The sequence below is a fragment of the Dipodomys ordii genome, unplaced genomic scaffold, assembly GCF_000151885.1.
Source record: "Dipodomys ordii isolate 6190 unplaced genomic scaffold, Dord_2.0 Scaffold118, whole genome shotgun sequence".
In the NCBI taxonomy this organism is placed as follows: domain Eukaryota; kingdom Metazoa; phylum Chordata; class Mammalia; order Rodentia; family Heteromyidae; genus Dipodomys; species Dipodomys ordii.
The window spans coordinates 1,356,141-1,375,111 of record NW_012267334.1 but is presented as its reverse complement, the minus strand read 5'-3'; the positions used below and the strand labels follow the sequence as shown (position 1 = coordinate 1,375,111).

At 51.4% G+C, this 18,971-nt stretch overlaps 1 protein-coding gene across 1 annotated transcript in view; it reads left to right on the top strand.

The window, feature by feature from the left end:
* The window catches only part of Ubac1 (UBA domain containing 1), a 37,485-nt gene extending 31,865 nt beyond the window's left edge, over nucleotides 1-5,620 (top strand). The window contains exons 10-12 of the mRNA XM_013029363.1: nucleotides 1,441-1,591; nucleotides 2,210-2,348; nucleotides 5,089-5,620. Coding sequence (XP_012884817.1) covers nucleotides 1,441-1,591; nucleotides 2,210-2,348; nucleotides 5,089-5,204 — 406 coding nt within the window. The 3' untranslated portion in view covers nucleotides 5,205-5,620. The remainder of the gene's footprint in view (nucleotides 1-1,440; nucleotides 1,592-2,209; nucleotides 2,349-5,088) is intronic.
* Nucleotides 5,621-18,971: the final 13,351 nt, after the last annotated feature.

Genomic DNA, 18,971 nt, shown 5'->3' with positions numbered 1-18,971 from the left:
TATATATATATATATATATATATATATATATATATATACACACACACACACACACCAAGGTATTATTTAGAGGAGTCACCATTTTGTAAGTCAGGTAATGAGTACATTTCTTTTTTGGACAATGTCACCACTTTGCTTTCCCCTAATCTTCCCCTCCCCTGCCATTGCTATCCACAAGTTAAATAGCTCATTTTCCAGTGTCTACTGAATAACATGATTGCATTTGTTCACCCTTCTCTCCTTTTCTGCGTCCCTCCTTTGCCCCCACTAGAAAGACAAAAACAAATACCACCACCACCACCAAAAACCCCATGTTTCCATTTCCTGGAACTCATTTCCATGAATAGTATTTCAAATGTTCAGAGGAGTTACATCTTTGGGTTCCTCTTCTAAGGGTAACCTTTAGTCTGACTGTTTGTATGTGAATGCCTAGAGTCCTTTATAGGTTATCATGTCCAGTTGCTGTTTTAGATCTGGCTTTCGCATATGGGCTTGGCTTACCTTATGTAACATGATTTGTTCTAAGTCCATCCATTTTCCTGCAAATGACATGATCTTATTCTTTCTAGTAATGAGTAAAATTCCATTGTACATATACCACATTTCATTGATATCTATTGAAGGGCATCTGGGCTGTCTCCATAACTTGGCACTTGTGAATAGAGCAGCAGTAAGCATGAGTGAGCATGATGTGCAAGTGTCCTTAGTGTCCTGGCTTGTGGCGCTCTGGGTTAGATGCCACGTGTGGAATGGCTCCTCATAAGGAAGTTCTGTGTTTTGTTTTTTGAGTAATCTTGAAACCTCCCTGCAGAGTAGTTACAGTAGTTTATATTCCTACCGACAGTGCAGTAGGGTTCCTTTTCCCCCCACATCCTTGTCAACATTTGTTGTTCAAAATCTTGATGTCTAATTTAACTGGGGTGAGTTGGAATCTCAAAGTCGTTTTGATTTGCATTTTCTTATGGCCAGGGATGTTGAGCATTTCCTTGTGTCTTATTACCGTTCTTCTTTTGAGAAGTCTCTTTTTAGCTCTTTTGCCTATTTACTGATTTGTTAGTTTTTGGGGGGTTGTATATTTTGGGTATTGGCTTCTGTCAGATGTATTGCTGGCAAAGATTTTCTTCCAGTCTCTTGGCTGTCTTTCCTGTTTGGAATGCTTTGGGGGTGAGTTCACACATGGCTGTTGAGGACGGTGTGGCCACCTCAGCTCATGGGGATAAACCTGGATCGTCTCAGGTTGGCTGGTCAGCTGTGTCCTGAGAGTGCTGCCAGGTGGCTTGAGGTTCCTGCTCCTGCCCTCCAACAGGGCTTCCTTGGCAGCACCCCGGCCCTGTGCCAGGAGGACTCAAGGGCTTGGAACCTGCTGTGCTGTAATGAGAAAACCTCGAGGTGGAAAATTCTCCAGGACCTCCACACATCTGCCATGGTGCTGTACTAAAGCAGCTCCCTGTGGGCTGCTGTGTCCTGTGCTGTGGTGTTAACCGGATATCTGGTTCCCTTCCAGGCTGTCATTTCCCTGATGGAGATGGGCTTCGATGAGAAGGAAGTGATAGACGCCCTCCGAGTGAACAATAACCAGCAGAATGCTGCTGTGAGTACCAGGTGTCTGCCTCACCTGCACACGTGGCCTGTGATCGTCTGTGGGGCTCCATGTGCTGTCGGTGGTACTGTTGTGAAGGGCGTCGCTGCAGCAGGTGCTTCAAAGACTGCCCACTGGGAAAATACCATCGCAAACCAGTGTCCTACGCGTGAATGCGTAGTCAGTGCATTTACTCAACAGGCTTCATCTTGAGTGCTATGCTAGGAGCACATGCCTGCTGCTGAGAGGCGCTCTGCCCCTGGAAGGCTGTGGGGGTTGGGAGCGGGGGGAGCTGTGACTCCTCCACATGTGGATGGAGTTGAGGCTCAGGTGAGAGAGATGAAGAGTTGTGTCTAGGCTTTCCAGGCTCATTGGCTTTGGAGGAATTCAGGCAGTGAGGGTTTCCTACCAACCTGGGAGTTGGGGCCCTGTTGGACTTGTGACCAGGGACGTAGCAGTGACTAATTAACTGCCCAGGTCAGCACACAGTACTTACTTCTTCCTGCCCGGCGCACATGGCGCCCGGTGCAGCTGGGGTTGCTGATGCCAGTCGGGCTTTCTGCGCGCAAGCCTCAGAAGGGGCGGGGCGCCTTGGGGCTCATGGCCACTCTCCTGTTCTTGGGCTTGCAGTGTGAGTGGCTGCTGGGGGACCGGAAGCCGTCCCCTGAGGAGCTTGACCAGGGCATCGACCCCAACAGCCCATTGTTCCAGGCCATCCTGGACAATCCGGTGGTGCAGCTGGGACTGACCAACCCCAAGACCCTGCTAGGTATGTGTGCTGTGCTGCCCCAGTCAGTGTGGGAGACACAGCCCGGAGGCCGCTGAGCCAGGCCCTGGTGCTGGGTCGGAGCGGAGGGGGAGGGGCTCTCACGGATATCCCTGCACAAGCCAGCTGGGCCAAGCACATGTGGAAGGCTCCTGCCATAGCCCAGATGCCACTGAGCCATGTCTGTGTGGGTGGGCGGGCTCCCTCAGGGACCCTAAGCCACTGAAGGTCTGGGAGTCAGGCCGCACCCCTGGTGGGATAGGCTCCCGAGGGAACCAGTGACGCATGAGGAGAGGGAGTGTTTTTGACTTTCACTTATTATATGTAAGCACCTTTTTTTTTTTTTTTTTGCCAGTCCTGAGCCTTGAACTCCATCTAGGCATTGTCCCTGAGCTTCTTTTTGCTCAAGGCTAGCATTCTATCACTTGAGCCACAATGCCACTTTTGGCTTTTTTTGTGTATGTGGTACTGAAGAATTGAACCCAGGGCTTTATGCATGCTAGGCAAGCGTTCTACCACTGAGCCACATTCCCAGCCCATAAGGGACTTTCTTGATAATTGTTAATTATAATATATAGTAATGTACAAAAATATTTAATGTTTATAACTAAAAGAACAATTAAAAACTAATAGCCATGCATGTATCATCAGCTTAAAAAAACAGTGTAATCATCCCTCAGTATCCATGGGGTTTGGTTTCAGGCGGCTCTGTGGGTACCAGAATCCAGATGCTCAAGTTTCTTATAAAAATAGCGAAGTTTGTGCCTATGGCCCAGCTTCATCCTCCCGTGTGCTTTCAGGGATCTCTGGGTTACTTAGGATCCCCAGTATAATGTTAAATGCCATATAAATAGTTGTTATTTGGTATTAGTTAGGGACTGATGACAAGAAAGAAGTCTATGTGTGTGTGGGTGTGGTTTTTAGAATTTTTATTGTAAAGGTGGTGTACAGAGGGGTTATAGTTACATAAGTCTGGTAAGGAGTACATTTCTTTTGGAACAGAAGGGGGTACCTCCCTCATTTTCTCCCAGTTTTCCCCCTCTCCCCCCCCAAGTTGTATAGTTCATTTCCAACATAGTGTCTAGTGCTTCCCCCATGTGTGCTGCCTAGCTATAGATACATATTCTCTCTCTTGACCTATTTTGTCTTATTTTGTAGATGCCTTTGTTATGTTAGCCAAGCCTAGCTCAACCTTTTTTTTTTTTTTTTTTTTTTTTTAGTTCTGGGATTTGAACTCAGGGTCTGGCAACAGCTCTGAGCTTTTTTGCTCAAGGCTAGAACTCTACTAGTTGAGTCACAGCTCCCTCCAGCTTTTTGGTGGTTAATTTTGGTGGTTAACTGGAGATAAGAATCTCATGGATGCCCCTGTGGCTCACGCCTGTAATCCTAGCTACTCAGGAGGCTGAGATCTGAGGATTGAGGTTCAAAGCCAGCCCGGGCAGGAGAGACCGTGAGACTCCTATCTCCAATAAACCACTAGAAAACTGGAAGTGGCGCTGTAGCTCAAGTGGTAGAGCGCTCGCCTTGAGCTGAAGAGCTGAGGGACAGTGCCCAGGCCCAGAGTTCAAGCCCCACAACCGCCAAAACAAAAAAAAAAGAATCTCATGGACTTTACTGCCCAGGATGGCTTCAAACTGTGATCCTCACATCTCAGCCTCCTAAGCAGTAGGATTATAGGCGTGTGGCTCAAACTTGAAACCCTCCTACTTCAGCCTCTGGGCACAGGCATGCATCACCATAGCTGGTCTTTCCTGAGATTTTCAGTCCTCGGTTGGCTCTGTGGATGTGGAGTCCGAGGGTGAACATAGAAGACAACTGTTGGGGTCCCTCTGAGCATCCCTCCACTGCATGCCCTGGCCCCATCAGGCACAGAGTGGCAGCTGTCCTAAAGGCCTATCATTCCTTTGCTTTCCTGTAGAATTTTGCCACATTACATAGCCCCCCAAACAATCTGTCTCTTGTTCTGCCTTATACAGAATCATTTTCAGCAGTTTCTCTGATAGGCTGTAAAGCATCAGGCCTGTGTCTGTGCCATGGCTGGTTCTCTCTTCCTGTCTGACAGTGGCTGCTCAGCCTTCTCATCCCACCCCTCACTGCCCATGGATGGGGTTTTCTGCAGGCTGCATACCAAGGCTAGGCCTGCAGGCATTGGAGTCTCAAAGAGAGATGCCTCTGATGACTGGCACCGCTACCTGGTCCTAGGCAGAGCTCTTGTCAAGAGTGGGGCCATGGCTGGACGGGCTTGCTACTCATTTTTTATACAGAAAGTTGTTTCTTTGTTACTTACTTATTTTTATTTTATGCTGGTACTGCACTTGAACTCAGGGCCTGGATGCTGGTCCTTAGTTTTTTAAAAGCTTAAGGCTAGTGTTTTTCTGCCACAGCTCCACTTTCAGCTTTTTGGTGGTTAATTAGCAAGGATTTTCCTGCCCAGGCTGGCTCTGAGTTGTGAAACTTGGATCTCAGCCTCCTGGGTAGCTGGGATTATAGGAGTAAGCCAGCAGCGCCCAGTGAGGTGGGTGTTTCCAGTCCTGCTTCGGCTGCCACATGGCTTTGCAGAGTTGAGGTTTGGTGAGCCCCCAGGGAGCCCGCCCCCCTGTCAGGTGGAGCCCACCCTCTGCTTTGGCAGAGAGTGCTGCTTGTTCTGGCTGAAAGCTCCCTCAGCAGTAGTTCCTTGTACTGTGAGGCCTTTCAGGGGAAGGTCCTGGGATGCGGGTGCTCAGCTTCACTGTCCTCCCCACAGCATTTGAAGACATGTTGGAGAACCCACTTAACAGCACACAGTGGATGAATGACCCAGAGACAGGCCCAGTCATGCTGCAGATCTCCAGAATCTTCCAGACGCTAAACCGCACGTAGGCGTGCCCACCGGGGCTCCTGGCTGTGCAGCCTCAGCAGCCCCCCTGGAAGGGGCAGAGGGCCAGAGGGGACCGTGTGTAGACGCCGCTTAGCACCTGCGCCTGGATCACAGAGCTGTGGCTCTTCCTCCCTGACCCCATGCTCACCAACTTCTGCGCCGGTGGTAAGGCCGCATCCTGGCTTGTGTCGTGTTTACAGAAAGTAGCTGTTGCACTGGGAGGATGGGCGACCGCTCCTTCCCAGTGCTCTGGTGGCTCTTGAAATGCTACTTGAATTGACCCTTAGGTGTTTGCTTGTGGAGCCTACCTGATATTTGAAAGAAGGCATGTTCCAATCCAAAGTGTTATGTCAAGTGTGCTAATTTAACCAGAGTGATTCACAGATGACTTCTTTAATAAATAAACCCTTTTCCTATTTCCTGTCTTCACGTGACTGAGTGCCAGCAAGGATGGCCTATGTCTTCCAACGTGGGTGTTCTCCAGGCTGCCTGGGGCCACTTCAGCACGTGGCCATCTTGTGCACGTCGGTTGTGGGTAGGTCTCAAATGGGTTTTGGGGACTGTGATACCGTGGGAATGAGGTCTCTGTTCCCCAGTTCCCGGCTAGCAGAGTGGGCACCGCGGCCATCCTGCGGCTCTGGCCGCCTTTCCTTCTCCCGCCTTCTCAAGTATCACCTGTTTTCCCAAGTGATAAGACAAGTTTTCTGTTCTGTGAACTCTGTTCATAATTACTTTTTAAAGCGCCAAGCTCTAGGACTTCAGCCAGGGCTGAGAATGTGGGTACCAGGCTGGAACCTAGCTCTGAACCTGTTTTAGCCAAGTCAGATATTTTCTAAACATATTTCTATCCAATGGTCTGAAACCAGCTATTCTCTACCTTGCTGCCCGCCTCAGGCCTGGGCTCTTTCTCAGACAAGGTGGACTTTAAGGTGGAAGAGAATGTTCTCAGCGAATTAGAGCTGTAGTAGATAGTAGAGGAATTCTAAGACAGCAGTTTTGGGGAGTGCGGGAGCCATTCCTGTGCTCAGGGATGCCCGTGGTGCTGCAGGTGTGTGCTTTTCCCTGGCCAGATTTGTGCCCACCAAGTAGCTAAGTTGGTGCCCACGAGGGTGGTGGCTTGCCTTGAGAAGTATGCATGAGCTGGCCTTGGAAACGGGATCTCTGGGGAGAATGGATTTCCTGCTCACATTGGCTGGGCCTTCCAGTGTGGCTTTTCCCCAGCTGCTCCTAGGTGGTAGGACACCAACCCCTCCCCAATCCTGACCTCTGGTAACCTGGGAGGAGCCACAGTGGTGAGTCAGCATTTGCCCCACTGGTGCTGCGCCCCTGGTGGTGGCTGCACTGGGCTTGCAGGGTGATTCTCTGCCACTGCCACACGTGCTGCATGTGCACTTGACTGGTACCTGGGCATACGGCCAGGTGGAGCATCTTAGCAGATACATCGTCAGGCAGGTGTTTACGGCCTAGGTTGCATCTTAGGTTGACTGAAATGGCTGGCTCACTCTGGGATTCATCATTCTGAATGTAGACTTGAGCTGGGAGTTGAGCTCAGGGACCAGTAATAATGCGGGTTGATTTGCCTTGCACTTGTCCTGTGACCATGGAAAGGAACATACCTGTGCCCCAAGCTGGCTTTAAGCACACCTACAGCCCAGGTGCTCATTGCACCTGTCCTGGGCACCTGCCTGCAGGCCTCCCCTGAGCCTGCCTGGCAGTAGTATTGCACTGTCTGTGGAGGCTGCTCTCCTTGGTTGTGCACATGTGCCTCACTGGCATCGGGAGTCATGGGGCGTCAGGGGAGGTGCAGAGTTGCTTGGGTGGCTGAAGGGGTACCAGAGGGCAGGGAGGGCAGAGTGCAGGATGGGATGGGATGGGATGGGGGAGGAGGGTGGACAGCAGCAAGGGACTGTGGGCCCTGTGTGGGCTGGAGAGGGATGGAGTCTTGAGGACAGGCAGTGCCCCTACTTCCCTGGCTGGCACTGGTTTCCTGGTACAGCTGTGTTAGTAGGGCAGTTCATAAAAACACTAGGCCTAGCTTTGATGAGACTCAGCAGTCTCATTCCGGGGTAGATATGGAAAAGATTGTTTGCAAACGCAGTACTCCAAAGGTGGACCCCAGAGACACATGGTGGATAAACAACACAAGCTCCGTCCACACACTGTCCACTGCAGCCTTAAGCAGGAAGGACAGTGACACCCACCCCGGCATGCTGCACCTTCAGCGTGCTAAGGGGAAGGAGCCTGGCTCAGCCAAGTCCTGTAGGTGCTTACAGGAAACTCCTGGAGTGCACAGAAACCACAGATGGGAAGGAGACAGTGGGGGGAGGGGAATGGGACTTGGTGTCTAATGGCAGCACTTCCACTTGGGAAGATGAAAAGTTGTAGAAATGGCTGTACTTAATGTCTGAGCTGCACACCAAGTGGCTGGAACCACGCATTCTGTTACATTTCATGTAACATTTAACACACTAAAAGAATGCCTCTTCCATCTGGAAACCTGCAGGGGACTGCGGGTGGCAGGAGGCATCTCTGCGGGTCTTTTAGTAACACGTGGCAGAGAGAAGCGGAAGAGGCCTAGGGTGGCTGCTGGAGCCTGTCCCCCTCACACAGCTGAGCACTTGGGAAGAACACCCACTGGCAGCCAGCCTGTCCCTCTTGCTGCTTTCCTTCTGGTCATGCTGGGTGACCTAGCAGCTGGCAGAGCTAGTGATGGGCAGGGGCATCAGTCCAGCTTGGCCTGCCAGGCTTTGTGTCCAGGATGGCATTTGACTGACCACTGTGGCATGTCCGGACACAGCCTGCCCACCCCTGACAGACACCTGTGGGAAGGGCACATGGTTGGCTGGGGCTGAGCAAATGAAACTCCGGAGGGTGCAGCTCAGGTGCAGTGGGCCGAGGGCATGCCACCTGCTCCCCAGCTCCTGGCCGCTCATCCTCTCACCCATCCTGGCCAGGTCTTCTGCTGAACACAGAAGCCAAAACGGGGGGGGGGTTCCCTTAGCCCCTAAGGATGTTACGCCACAAACTGATCCCTCTCCCCTCCGGTCCCACCTTGAAGGGCCTTCCACTCCTCCCAGTGGAGAGGCTGAGCCCAGCTGCTGCCTCCTGGCTTGCCAGGCCCTTCCCACTCTGCCCTTGGTGGCTAATATGTGGCTGGGTCTGGAGGTGGAAAGCAGCGAGCCAGGGAGGCTTAGGCCATGGTGGCCTAGGCGGGGGTTTGTGGCCAGGCCAGGCTCTAGGTCTGGAGTCATTACTGTCATATTTTTTGCTTCAGACCATCCTGCTTTGTAGGTGACAGCAGTGAGCCCTGCCACACAGCTGTTTTCGTGGGGAACTGTGGGAAGCCTGCCTTTCTCTGCCTGGTCCTTGGGTCTACAGGCTGCCACTACCTGCTGCTCTGAGTTGCCCAATGGAGATGTGGGGGGCATGGATGTTGTGTGCATCCACATATACGATGTGGTTAGGAGCCGAAGCTGTGAGCAACATGGGAGATGGACAACACCCAGCTTCTTCCTGGGGAGCAGCCTTCCTCCATGGGCCCTCATTGTCTAGGGCTTTACCAAGGCAGTTTGCAATTCCTTCTCATAGTAGTTGCCTCCCTGGGCACATGCCACCCTTCTCCTTGTTTAGGTGTGAGAGAGAGGGCTCCAGGTCCTTGCAGTGATCCTAGGGTTTGGCTGTTTCCTTCTGAACTATGGAGAGTTCCATCAGAACTGCCTGAGGATTTGTCTGCAGGGGCATTGGCTTCAGCAGCTCTGCCTGGAATGCTATGCCTGAGTTTCTCCTTTTGCCTAGATCAGAATTTAGAAGGCCAGCGGGAGTCTGCTCAGACTCGGGTCTGCTCTGTCCCATATGCCTCCCTTCAGAAGCAATGGGCCTTATTACACCTTTTCCCTTCAAAACCAGGGTTCTGTTCTAAGTCCAGTGTGGATCTCAGGTTAACAAGTGTGTCCACATCTGCCACAGTCCACTGTGCCTTGGATTGCCTAGCACCAAGCCCTTGTTACATTTTGTGTGTGCATGTGCATGCCAGTGGGGCTTGAACTCCAGGCCTAGGCCTTTCCCCTTGGCTTTTCTTTTGTCATGGGGCCTGAACTCTGGATCTGGGCGCTGTCCCTCAGCTCTTCAGCTCAAGGCTAGCGCTCTACCACTTGAGCCACAGCGCCATTTCCAGCTTTTTTTCTGCTTATGTGGTGCTGAGGAATCGAGCCCAGGGCCTCATGCATGCAAGGGAAGCACTCTACCACCGAACCACCTTTCTAGCCCCCCCTTAGCTTTTTCACTTAAGGATGTCACTCTACCACTTGAGCCACAGGTCTACTTTTGGCTTTTTGGTGGGTAACTGAAGGTAAGAGTCTCTTGGATTTGTCTGACCAGACTGGCTTTGAATCCTGATCCTCATAGCTCAGCCTCCTGAGTAGCTAGGATTACAGACGTGAGCCAGGCTTATTTTGGAGTATTTACTTTCTCCAGAGCATTGGCCTCCAAAAGTCAGACTACCCCAAAGGTAGATATGAGCAGCTCTACCTGTTACTTGTGCTCCTGGGCCAGCTCAAGCTGAGATGCAGGAGTGTCTTGTGATTGGTCCTCTGTCTCCTAGCTAGTGACTCCATTTTGAAATCAGCACCATTTACTTGTTCTGTGTGCTCTCCACACTGCCACTTCTGGCTTTTTCTGTGATTAATTGGAGATAAGAGTCTCATAGCCGGGCTGGGAAGATGGCTCAGTGGTAGAGCACTTGCCTTGCATGCATGAGGCCCTGGGTTCGATTCCTCAGCACCACAAAAGCAAAAAGAAAAAAAAGCCGGAAGTGGCGCTGTGGCTCAAGTGGTAGAGCGCTAGCCTTGAGCTGAAGAGCTGAGGGACAGCACCCAGGCCCAGAGTTCAGGCCCCACGACTGGACCCAAAAAAAAAAAAAAAAAGTCTCATAGCCTTTCCTGCCCAGGCTAGCTTTGAACTGTGATCCTCAGGTCTCAGCTTCCTGAGTAGCTAGGATTACAATAGTGAGCCACCGGCGCCCAGCACCAATGAAGTTTTTAAAAATGGCTATAGCTGATCTTGGTAAGTGCAGCACATAAGCCCTCCTTCCATGGGGTAACAGTGTCTGCCCAAGTCAGCAACCGTCCCCCCTCCCCATGAGAGTAATGGCGCTCACAAAAATGTGGAACTTTGCTGGGGTCATTTGAGTTGTAGTCACTTCTGTTCTGACACGAGGTGGTGCTATGGTCCTGACTTTGTCCTAGAAAAGAGAGTGACAATGTTTCTTCTGGAGAAGTGGACGGGGGACACACTGGTCACTGCTCCATGAGTAAACCTTATGAAAACTCATCTTCTCAGGCTGGACTTGAGTCCTTTGGGTTGCCAATGTCACCTACTTTGGGTGGCCAATGTCGCCCTACTTTGGGTTACAAATGTTGCCCTACTTTGGAGGTGGATGGTTCCTTAGGCCCCCCCCCCCAAGAAAACTGGCACAGTGGGGCTAGAGCCAGCATCCAGCAAGTCTACACACCGAGCAGGGTTCAAAGTGGTGACGCTGATTTTTTTTAAGTTTGTGTTGAAGAACTGATTTCCTTAACATTTAAGAATATGAACTTGGAGCGCTTGCCTTACATGCTTGAGGTCCTGGGTTCAGTTCCTCAGCACCACATAAGCAAAAAAGAAAAAAAGCCGGAAGTGGCGGTGTGGCTCAAGTGGTAGAGTGCTAGACTTGAGCTGAAGAGCTGAGGGACAGTGCCCAGGCCCAGAGTTCAGGCCCCACGACTGGACCCCCCTCCCCCCCAAAAAATAGAATATGAACTATACCAGGCACCCATGGCTCACAACTGTAATCGTAGCTACTCAGGAAGCTGAGCCAGCCTGGGGCAGGAAAGTGTGAGACTCATCTCCAGTAAACCAGAAAACTGGAAGTGGCGCTGTGGCTCAAGTGGTAGAGCGCTCGCCTTGAGCTGAATTGCTGAGGGACAGCGCCCAGGCCCAGAATTCAAGACCCATGACTGAAAAAAAAAAAAAAAGAATATGGAATATTTGGTTCCTTTTTCTTTCTTAAATAAAACTTAAGTACACCCAAGATGGCTTAAGTTTTAGGCAAGCAGGTACACACAGTGTGTGTGTACTTGTCCCCTGACATGCCATTTTCTGCTGAGAAATGACATTCTCATAGAAATGACTTTCTTGTGGATTTCACTGTAGGCAGAGGGGAGGTGAACATAGCTGTCAGCTGGACAGACTCTACCTCTCCTAGTGATTGTAGGTGAAATTTGTGTCATGATAACGAAAGCCAAATGCTTCAGGACCTGCTTGCTCTGGAAGTCAAGATGGAGGATCAGCAAAGAAGTGAAAGCTTTTAATCTCATCTGTACAATTAAAACAATCTGCAGTAGGCTCCATAGTCACCTTTTTGTTTTTTAGTCTTATTTTGTGGGTTTGAACCGAGGCCTTCTGTATGTCAGGCAAGCCCTACACCCCTTGCTCTATGCCTCAGCCTTGTGTTATTTACTAGTAGAGTTCACTCACGTGTAGGCAAGTGCCTAAGTGTAAGACTGACCAGCTCTTCCGAGGTTCCTGCCCCAGGGAGGCTGCCGTGCACCTGGGTGCAGACCCAGCCCCTTCTGCCCCAACTCTTACCAAGATCAACTACGTCCATGTTTAAAAACTTCATTGGTAAGCCAGGTGCCAGTGGCTCACGCCTGTAATCCTAGCTATTCACGAGGCTGAGATCAGGATCACAGTTCAGAGCCAGCTTGGGCAGGAAAGCCTGTGAGACTCTTGTCTCCAATTAATTACAGAAAAATCCAGAAGTGGCAGTGTGGCTCAAGTGATAGAGAGCTAGCATTTAGCAAAAAGCTCAGGAACAGTGCCCAAGCCCAGAGTTCAAGCCCCAGGACCAGCAAAACAAACAAAAAACAAAAAACTCAAAACTTCATTTGTAGCTGGGTACCAGTGGCTCACACCTGTAATCCTAACTATTCAGGAGGCTGAGATCTGAGGATTACAGTTTGAACCCAGCCAGGGCATGAAAATCTGTGAGACTCTTATGTCCAATTAACCAAAAAAAAAAGGCTGGAAGTAGAGCTGTGGCTCAACTGGAAAGGGCTAGCCTCGAGCACAAAAGCTGAGGGACAGCGCTCAGGCTCAGAGTTCAAGCCCTAGGACTGGCAAAAGCAACAAAAACCGCATTGGTATGATTCCCAGTGGCACACTTTAACCCTTTCCGGTTGTAGCACCCACAGCGCTGCAGGCACCTGTGTACCAGGCGGTCCCCTCCTTGCTTTCACCCCCCAGTCTGCTTCCATCTCTGGGTTTCCTCAAGTGACTTTTTGTGGAGAGCAGTCAAGCAGTTCCTGTTTTGCCTCTGGCTTTTTTTTTTTTTTTTGGTCAACTGTGGAGCTTGAACTCTGGGCCTGAGCACTGTCCCTCAGCCCTTCAGCTCAAGGCTAGTGTGCTACCACCTGGGCCACAGCGCCACTTCCGGGTTTCTGATGGCTTATTGGAGATAGGAATCTCAGACTTCCATGTCCCAGCTGGCTTTGAACTGTGATCCTGAGCTTTCAGCCTCCTGAGCAGCTAGGATGACAGGCATGAGCCACAGCTTGGCCCCAAGCTGGTTTTGAACTGTGATCCTCAGCTCTCAGCCTACTGAGCACCTAGGATGACAGGCATGAACCAAGGCGCCCAGCCCCAAGCCGGTTTTGAACCATGATCCTCAGCTCTCAGCCTCCTGAGTAGCTAGGATGTCAGGCGTGAGCTGCAGTGCCAGCACCTCTGGCTTCTTTAACTCAGCATCAGCTTTGTGAGCTGTCACAGGCACCAGCGCTGCTCTCCTTCTCAAGAATTCAGTACAGGGGCTGGAAAGGTGGCTCCGTGGTAGAGTGCATCCTTGTATGCATGAGCCCCTGCGTTTGATTCCTCAGTACCACCTAAGCAGAAAAAGCCAGAAGTGACTCTGTGGCTCAAGTAGTAGAGCACTAGCCTTGAGCTGAAGAGCTGAGAAAAAGTGCCTAGGCCAAGTTCAGGCCCCACGACCGACCCCTCCTTTCCCCCAATAAAAACAAAGAATTCAGTATATCCTTTGAATTCCACTGTGTGGGTGGAGCCAGTGTGGGCCCCTCCCCTACTGATGGACACATGCTGCCCTCTTCAGGGTGCATGTAGCTATGGAAGGTTGTTTGGCCCCTGGGGCTCATGGTGCCCTGGGAGATGATGCTGGGGATGCTGAGAGCCAGTTAGAAGTTCCCTACCCTTTCTACCCAGGTCCCTCGGCATCACTGGATTCCTTTTTCAAGAGTGCCTCTCCCCTGTGCTCCCTATTCTTATTTTAATAGGTATTAAGTGTTATATTCCAAACCCCAGCCTTTTTGCTATTAACATTTCACATAGGGTCTCATGCTGCTGCGTAGACCACCTGAGTGGTTGGACTGCAGGTAAGTATTCCTGCTTCCCTTTTCTTTTGGCGCTGGGGACTTGAGCATGGTGGGCAGGAGCTCAGTCACACTTTTAATAGGTTCTTCAACTTGTGCTTGGAAAGCCGGCTCACTGCAGGCGGACTTGAACACTGCTATCATGGCGTCTTCAGAAGCTGCTTCCGCAGCCCATTGGCCTTGTGCCTGGCTCAGGGCTCTGGCGTGCAACAGCCCTCCTCCCGCACCTGGGAACAAGTTCAGGATGAGGACTGGGACCCTCTATGACCCATGACCCTGGACAGGCTGTGGACGCGAGGGATCCCAGGATGTACCAAATGTGGATACATTTAAACCTGGTTCTTTAAATCAAAAGAAAAAAAATCTTAGTTCTTCCTTCCTAAAATTTTAAGTTCAGCGTACATCGTTGTTTGAGCTCAGGGCCTCATACTTCTTGCTTAGCTTTTCTGCTGGTTATTGGGAATATCTCAGATTTATCTGCCTACACTGGCTTTGAACCTTGATCTTCAGATCTCAGCCTCCCGGGTGGCCAGGATTACAGGTGTGAGTTACCGGTACACAGGTCCTTTGTGTGTGTTTTTTCTTTTTGAGAAAAGTGTTATTTATTGTCCAAACATTGTCTGACCAAGTTTGGAGGATTAGGTTTTCAAATTAGCGACCATTATTATGCAAAGGGCTTTATCATATTATTTCCACATACGTGCATGTTGTACTGCCCCCCTGCTTTTAGCGATCTTAGCAGGCTCCACCAGACCCCGTCTTCACAGACATATTGTAGTTCAGTATCACCCAACTCCCATCATTCCTTCCTCCTCCCTCCCACTCTCCCCAGCACATGCATTTTTAAAGTTATAGTAAATATACATTAATGTAACCCTTTTCATTTTTGAGATTATCTCACTGTTTGCTCAGGCTGGCCTTGAACTCCCAGGCTCAAGTGATCCTCCTACCTCAGCCTCCCGAGTGCTGGGATGACAGGCGGGTCCCACCTCACCGATCGTTGTAGCACTTTACACTGCACAGTTCAGAGTGAGTGAGTGAGTGTGTGTGTGTGTGTGTGTGTGTGCGTGCGTGTGCGTGCAGCCCTCACCATGTCTGTCCACTGAGGTCTCAGGTTCCCAGGCTGAGTGCACAGCCCATGTACCAGCATGCCTGACCTTCGGAAGCCACACACAGCTCTGCCAGGTGAGGTCATTTTACAGCTGAGCCAGGGGCAGGACTGGGCAAGTGGCTCACAGGCTGGCATGCTGCAAGAGAACCAGGTCACAGTGCCCCTAAGCCCCAGTGCTTCATGGGAAGTAGCTGCTGTGCTGTTAGGGCTGCCTGGATGTGTGCTAGGCTCTTGGGTCCCAGGGATATCTGTCTGCCTGGAGGCTGGGCCTGGCACCCATCCTACCTGTCCTTGACAAGAGAGCTGGTATGGAGAAGCTTGGGGCTCTGCTTGTGTGCTGGTGTGATTCTGGCCAGAGACTGGGTCTAGTGATAAAGACCAGACTAGCCTAGCCTCGAACTTTTGTGTGTGTATGCATCTGTGTACGTTGGTCCAGGGGCTTACCTTATCACTTAAGACTAGTGCTCTTCCTCTTGAGCCAAAGCTCCACTTCTGCATTTTTGCTAGTTAGCTGGAGATAAGACTCCTAGGGACTTAATTTCTTACCTGGGCCGGCTCACAATCCTTGTTATCTCAGCCTCCTGAGTAGCTAGAATGGTAGCTGTGAGCCGTAGACGTGAGCCGCGGTACTTGGCTTAGAACTTTTGACCAACTGTCTCTGTGCTGCCTCCTGAGTGCTGGACGGCAGGTGTGCAGCACTATGTCCTGCTGGGCGGGTTTTGTGGACTAGTTTGGAAAGATGATGCTTTAGGTGAGGAGCTCAGAGGGTTCTAGGGCTCCCTCCTCCCTGCCCCTTGCCGTCCTCGGGCCATGGAGCTGGACACTGGTCTAGCAGCCAGAGTTCCTGCTAGCGTCACAAAGGTGAAGGACCTGAGCACACACAGTGCTCAGCTGCCACTATGGGGGCAGGGACTAAGAGCTGGGTTGGCGCCATGGCCCAGTGCCCTCAAAAGCACGCTGTGCCAGACCGTCTACCCCGGAGCTCCGTCCCAATCTGAGCCTCTATGGAGCCTTCTTTTTGGAGCTTCCTGTTGGCCACTCCCAGGGACCTCTGACTTCCTCGTGTCTGGCTGAGCAGCCTCAGTGGCACCCACTCTGTAGAGACACCAAGTGTGAGTCCAGACACCAGGACCAGAGGCGCCTCAGCCTCAGGCATTTCACAGGGGCGAATGTTGCATTCAGGCGGGAGGTGCCCATGGGACCTGGCGTCGTGACTGCTGCATTGTGTCCTCTCAACAGCGCTGCTTTCTGCTGAGATGTCCACAGCGGGAACCGCAGCTTCCTGCATCACCATGGCCGCTGTACCGCGCCTCTACCTGTGGCACCACCCACGGCCACAGCACCTCAGTGCACACAGCACCAAGCCATCCATGGCTACAGCACCCGGGCCACAGCACCATGCCACCACATCATATCACCTAAGGCTACCACACCCAAGTGCTCCAGTGTGGCCTCACTTATCACTTGGGGGGGGGGGATGAACGCTGGCCGTGTTGTCTTGGTTGTCCTGGAAGCCAAGTGCAGGCTGCTTCATCTTACTTGTTCTTCACCGTACATAAGTGACATAAGGTCCAATGGTGCCTTCTTGCTGGCCACTCCTCTTTTCCAGGCCTCTTGGGCAAAATGTTCCCATTTGGATGGGTTGAAGTGGCTCCCTTATAGTGAGAGACATGGAAGCCATGTCCTGGCTCTCACAGCCAACGGGAAGATACCAGACCGAACATGCTCCATGGTGCCTTTGTTTTAACCTACATGCAGTCCTATAAGCATGCCAGACAACCTGAAACCTCTCCGGAAAACCATAGATGAGTGTGCGTGCACGTATGTACACACGGCTGTGTAGATGCGCATTCAAATCTCCATACTCACATGTGGCTCCTGGCCTCTGCGTGCACTGCTGGGCTGCTGGCTCTCTCTCCTGGCAGGAAGAGCCTCCGGTCACTCTGGGTCAGCAGAGGAGGGTCCTGTCCCTCTGCTTTTCTACCATGCAAACCAACAGTCAAGGCCATTTTCTCCCTTCTGAATCTTTTTTTTTTATTAATGAAAATATAATACACACACACACACACACACACAGAGTCAGCCATCAGGCTTGAACTCAGAGCTGGGCATTGTCCTTAAGCTCTTTTGCTCAAGGCTAGTAATCTACCACTTTGAGCCAAGCTCACTTTTGGTTTTCTGATAGTTGGAGATAAGAGTCTTGGGGACTTGGCTACCTGGGCTGGTTTCCAACCATGATCCTCAGATCTCAGCCTCTTGAGATGCTAGGATTACAGGTGTGAGCCACTGGTGCCCAGCTAAAAAATCTTTTTATGAAAACATCAAAGATACCCAGAGGTGAGCCTGCTACCCAGCCCCGCTGTTCCCTACCCAGGTGCCCTCACCTCCTAGAAGCAAAGGCCACATTGTCCCTCTGTACCTTTTAGGTGAGGTTCTTGGGGTGAAAGCATCCCACACCCCCAACCCAACCATCCTACCTTTAACAGTTGCCTTTGGGTTCACCAGTAACAATAAGCAATGCCAGTTCTCACTGGTGTCTGGCCTGGGGGCAAGTGGCTCTACCACTGACTGGCCTTTTACTCAACAAACCCAAGCCCAAACCAGCACCTAGAGCAGTGTCAGTTCCCCACAGGTCAGGAGTAGTGAACCTCTGCCCTGTCTTGCCCTACCCCAAGTCAGTCTCAGGTAATCAGGGCATAATCAGCCCCACCCCACCGCCCTTCCCTGACTTCTCTCCCACCCATGGGAGGAAAAGGAAAGGATGTCTCCACTAGACTCCTGCCCAGTTATGCTGCCCTCCCTTCTCTATGTCATCAGGCCCTTGAGCTACTGCAGCATTCCAGTGGGCCTCAGACATGCTATAATCTTGCCAGTCTTGAAAACACTCTTCTCTGTGAGGCTTTCTCTTGGATACAGCTCTCTCTCTCTGCTCTCCTAACAGAATAGAATAGTCAAGGTGGCTTCTTGGCCCCTGCCCCTGCTGTTCTACAGAACTGCGTGTTGGATGTCAGGACATCATCAAATCCAGGCCCCATCCCACACTCCTGGTCCTGCCAGGGCTTTTCCCTTTTGGTTAAGGACAATGTGGTTCTTACAATTGCTTAGGCCTACACTCCCGGACTCAGATAAACTCAACAAATTCCTAAAAAGACACAAACCATTAAACCTGAGTTAGGCAGGAGCAGACAATCCAAACAGACCTACTGCAACTGAAGAGATGTTGTTAGTGAGCAGAGGATGCCCTTTAAGCCCAGAGGCAATGGCTTCACTGCTGTGTTCTGCCAAACACAGGAGTTAACACCAATCACTGCAGATTCTCATGGACAGCAGAAGAGCCACCTCATTCCATGATGCTAGTAGCAACTTGATGCCAAAACCAGACACAAATGTCACAGGCCAATACCGATTATTAACATGGACACAAAAATCCTCAGCAAAATTGTGAAGTGAAACCAGGCATATAGTGGAGTTCATCCCATGGTAGATCAATATCTAAAAATCAGTCAGCCGTCACTCACCACATTCACAGAATGAAAAAACAAGCCCACGTGATCAATAGAGGCAGAAGCAGCACTGGACCACATCTAAAGCTGTTTGCTGGTGAAGACCTCCTCAGCCTGATAAAAAGCATCTGAGAGAAAACCACAGCCTGCACAGCTCAGAAACAGACTGGATGGTTCCCCCTCAGGGACAAAGAGAGCTAGCTGCTCTCCAGCTCCTCCATACAGCCCTGGAGACCGGCCAGGGCATCAGGCTAGGAAGCAGCCAAAGGCAGCCGGATCTTATATCGGGAAAACTCCGGAATCCACTGAGAAGCTCCTGGAACTAATGAGTGGCTTCAAGGGAGCAGAGACACTTTCCTCCTCGGTGACCCATTTCCCCCCCAGCCCCGCAGCGGTCAGCGGGACTGCCCCCTGCCTTGCCCTTTCCTCCCTCTGATGGACGGGAGCTGTGGCTCCTGCCTGTAATCCCAGCTACTAAGAAGGCACAGACCATGAAGATCCAGGTTTAAGGTCAACCCAGGCAAAAGGTGAGACCCCCCCATCTCAACCAACAAGCCGGCTGCGAGGCGTCTCAGTGACCCCGGCACACCAGAGGGCATAAGCCAAAGGCCCCACGGACGGTGGGCGCAGCAGGGCGACCTTACCTGGTAAACAAAAGGCCTGGATGCAGGACTCAAGCGGTGGAGCGCCTGCACCGCCAGGCGGTCCCGAGACGAGCCCGGCGCCGCAAAGACAGGC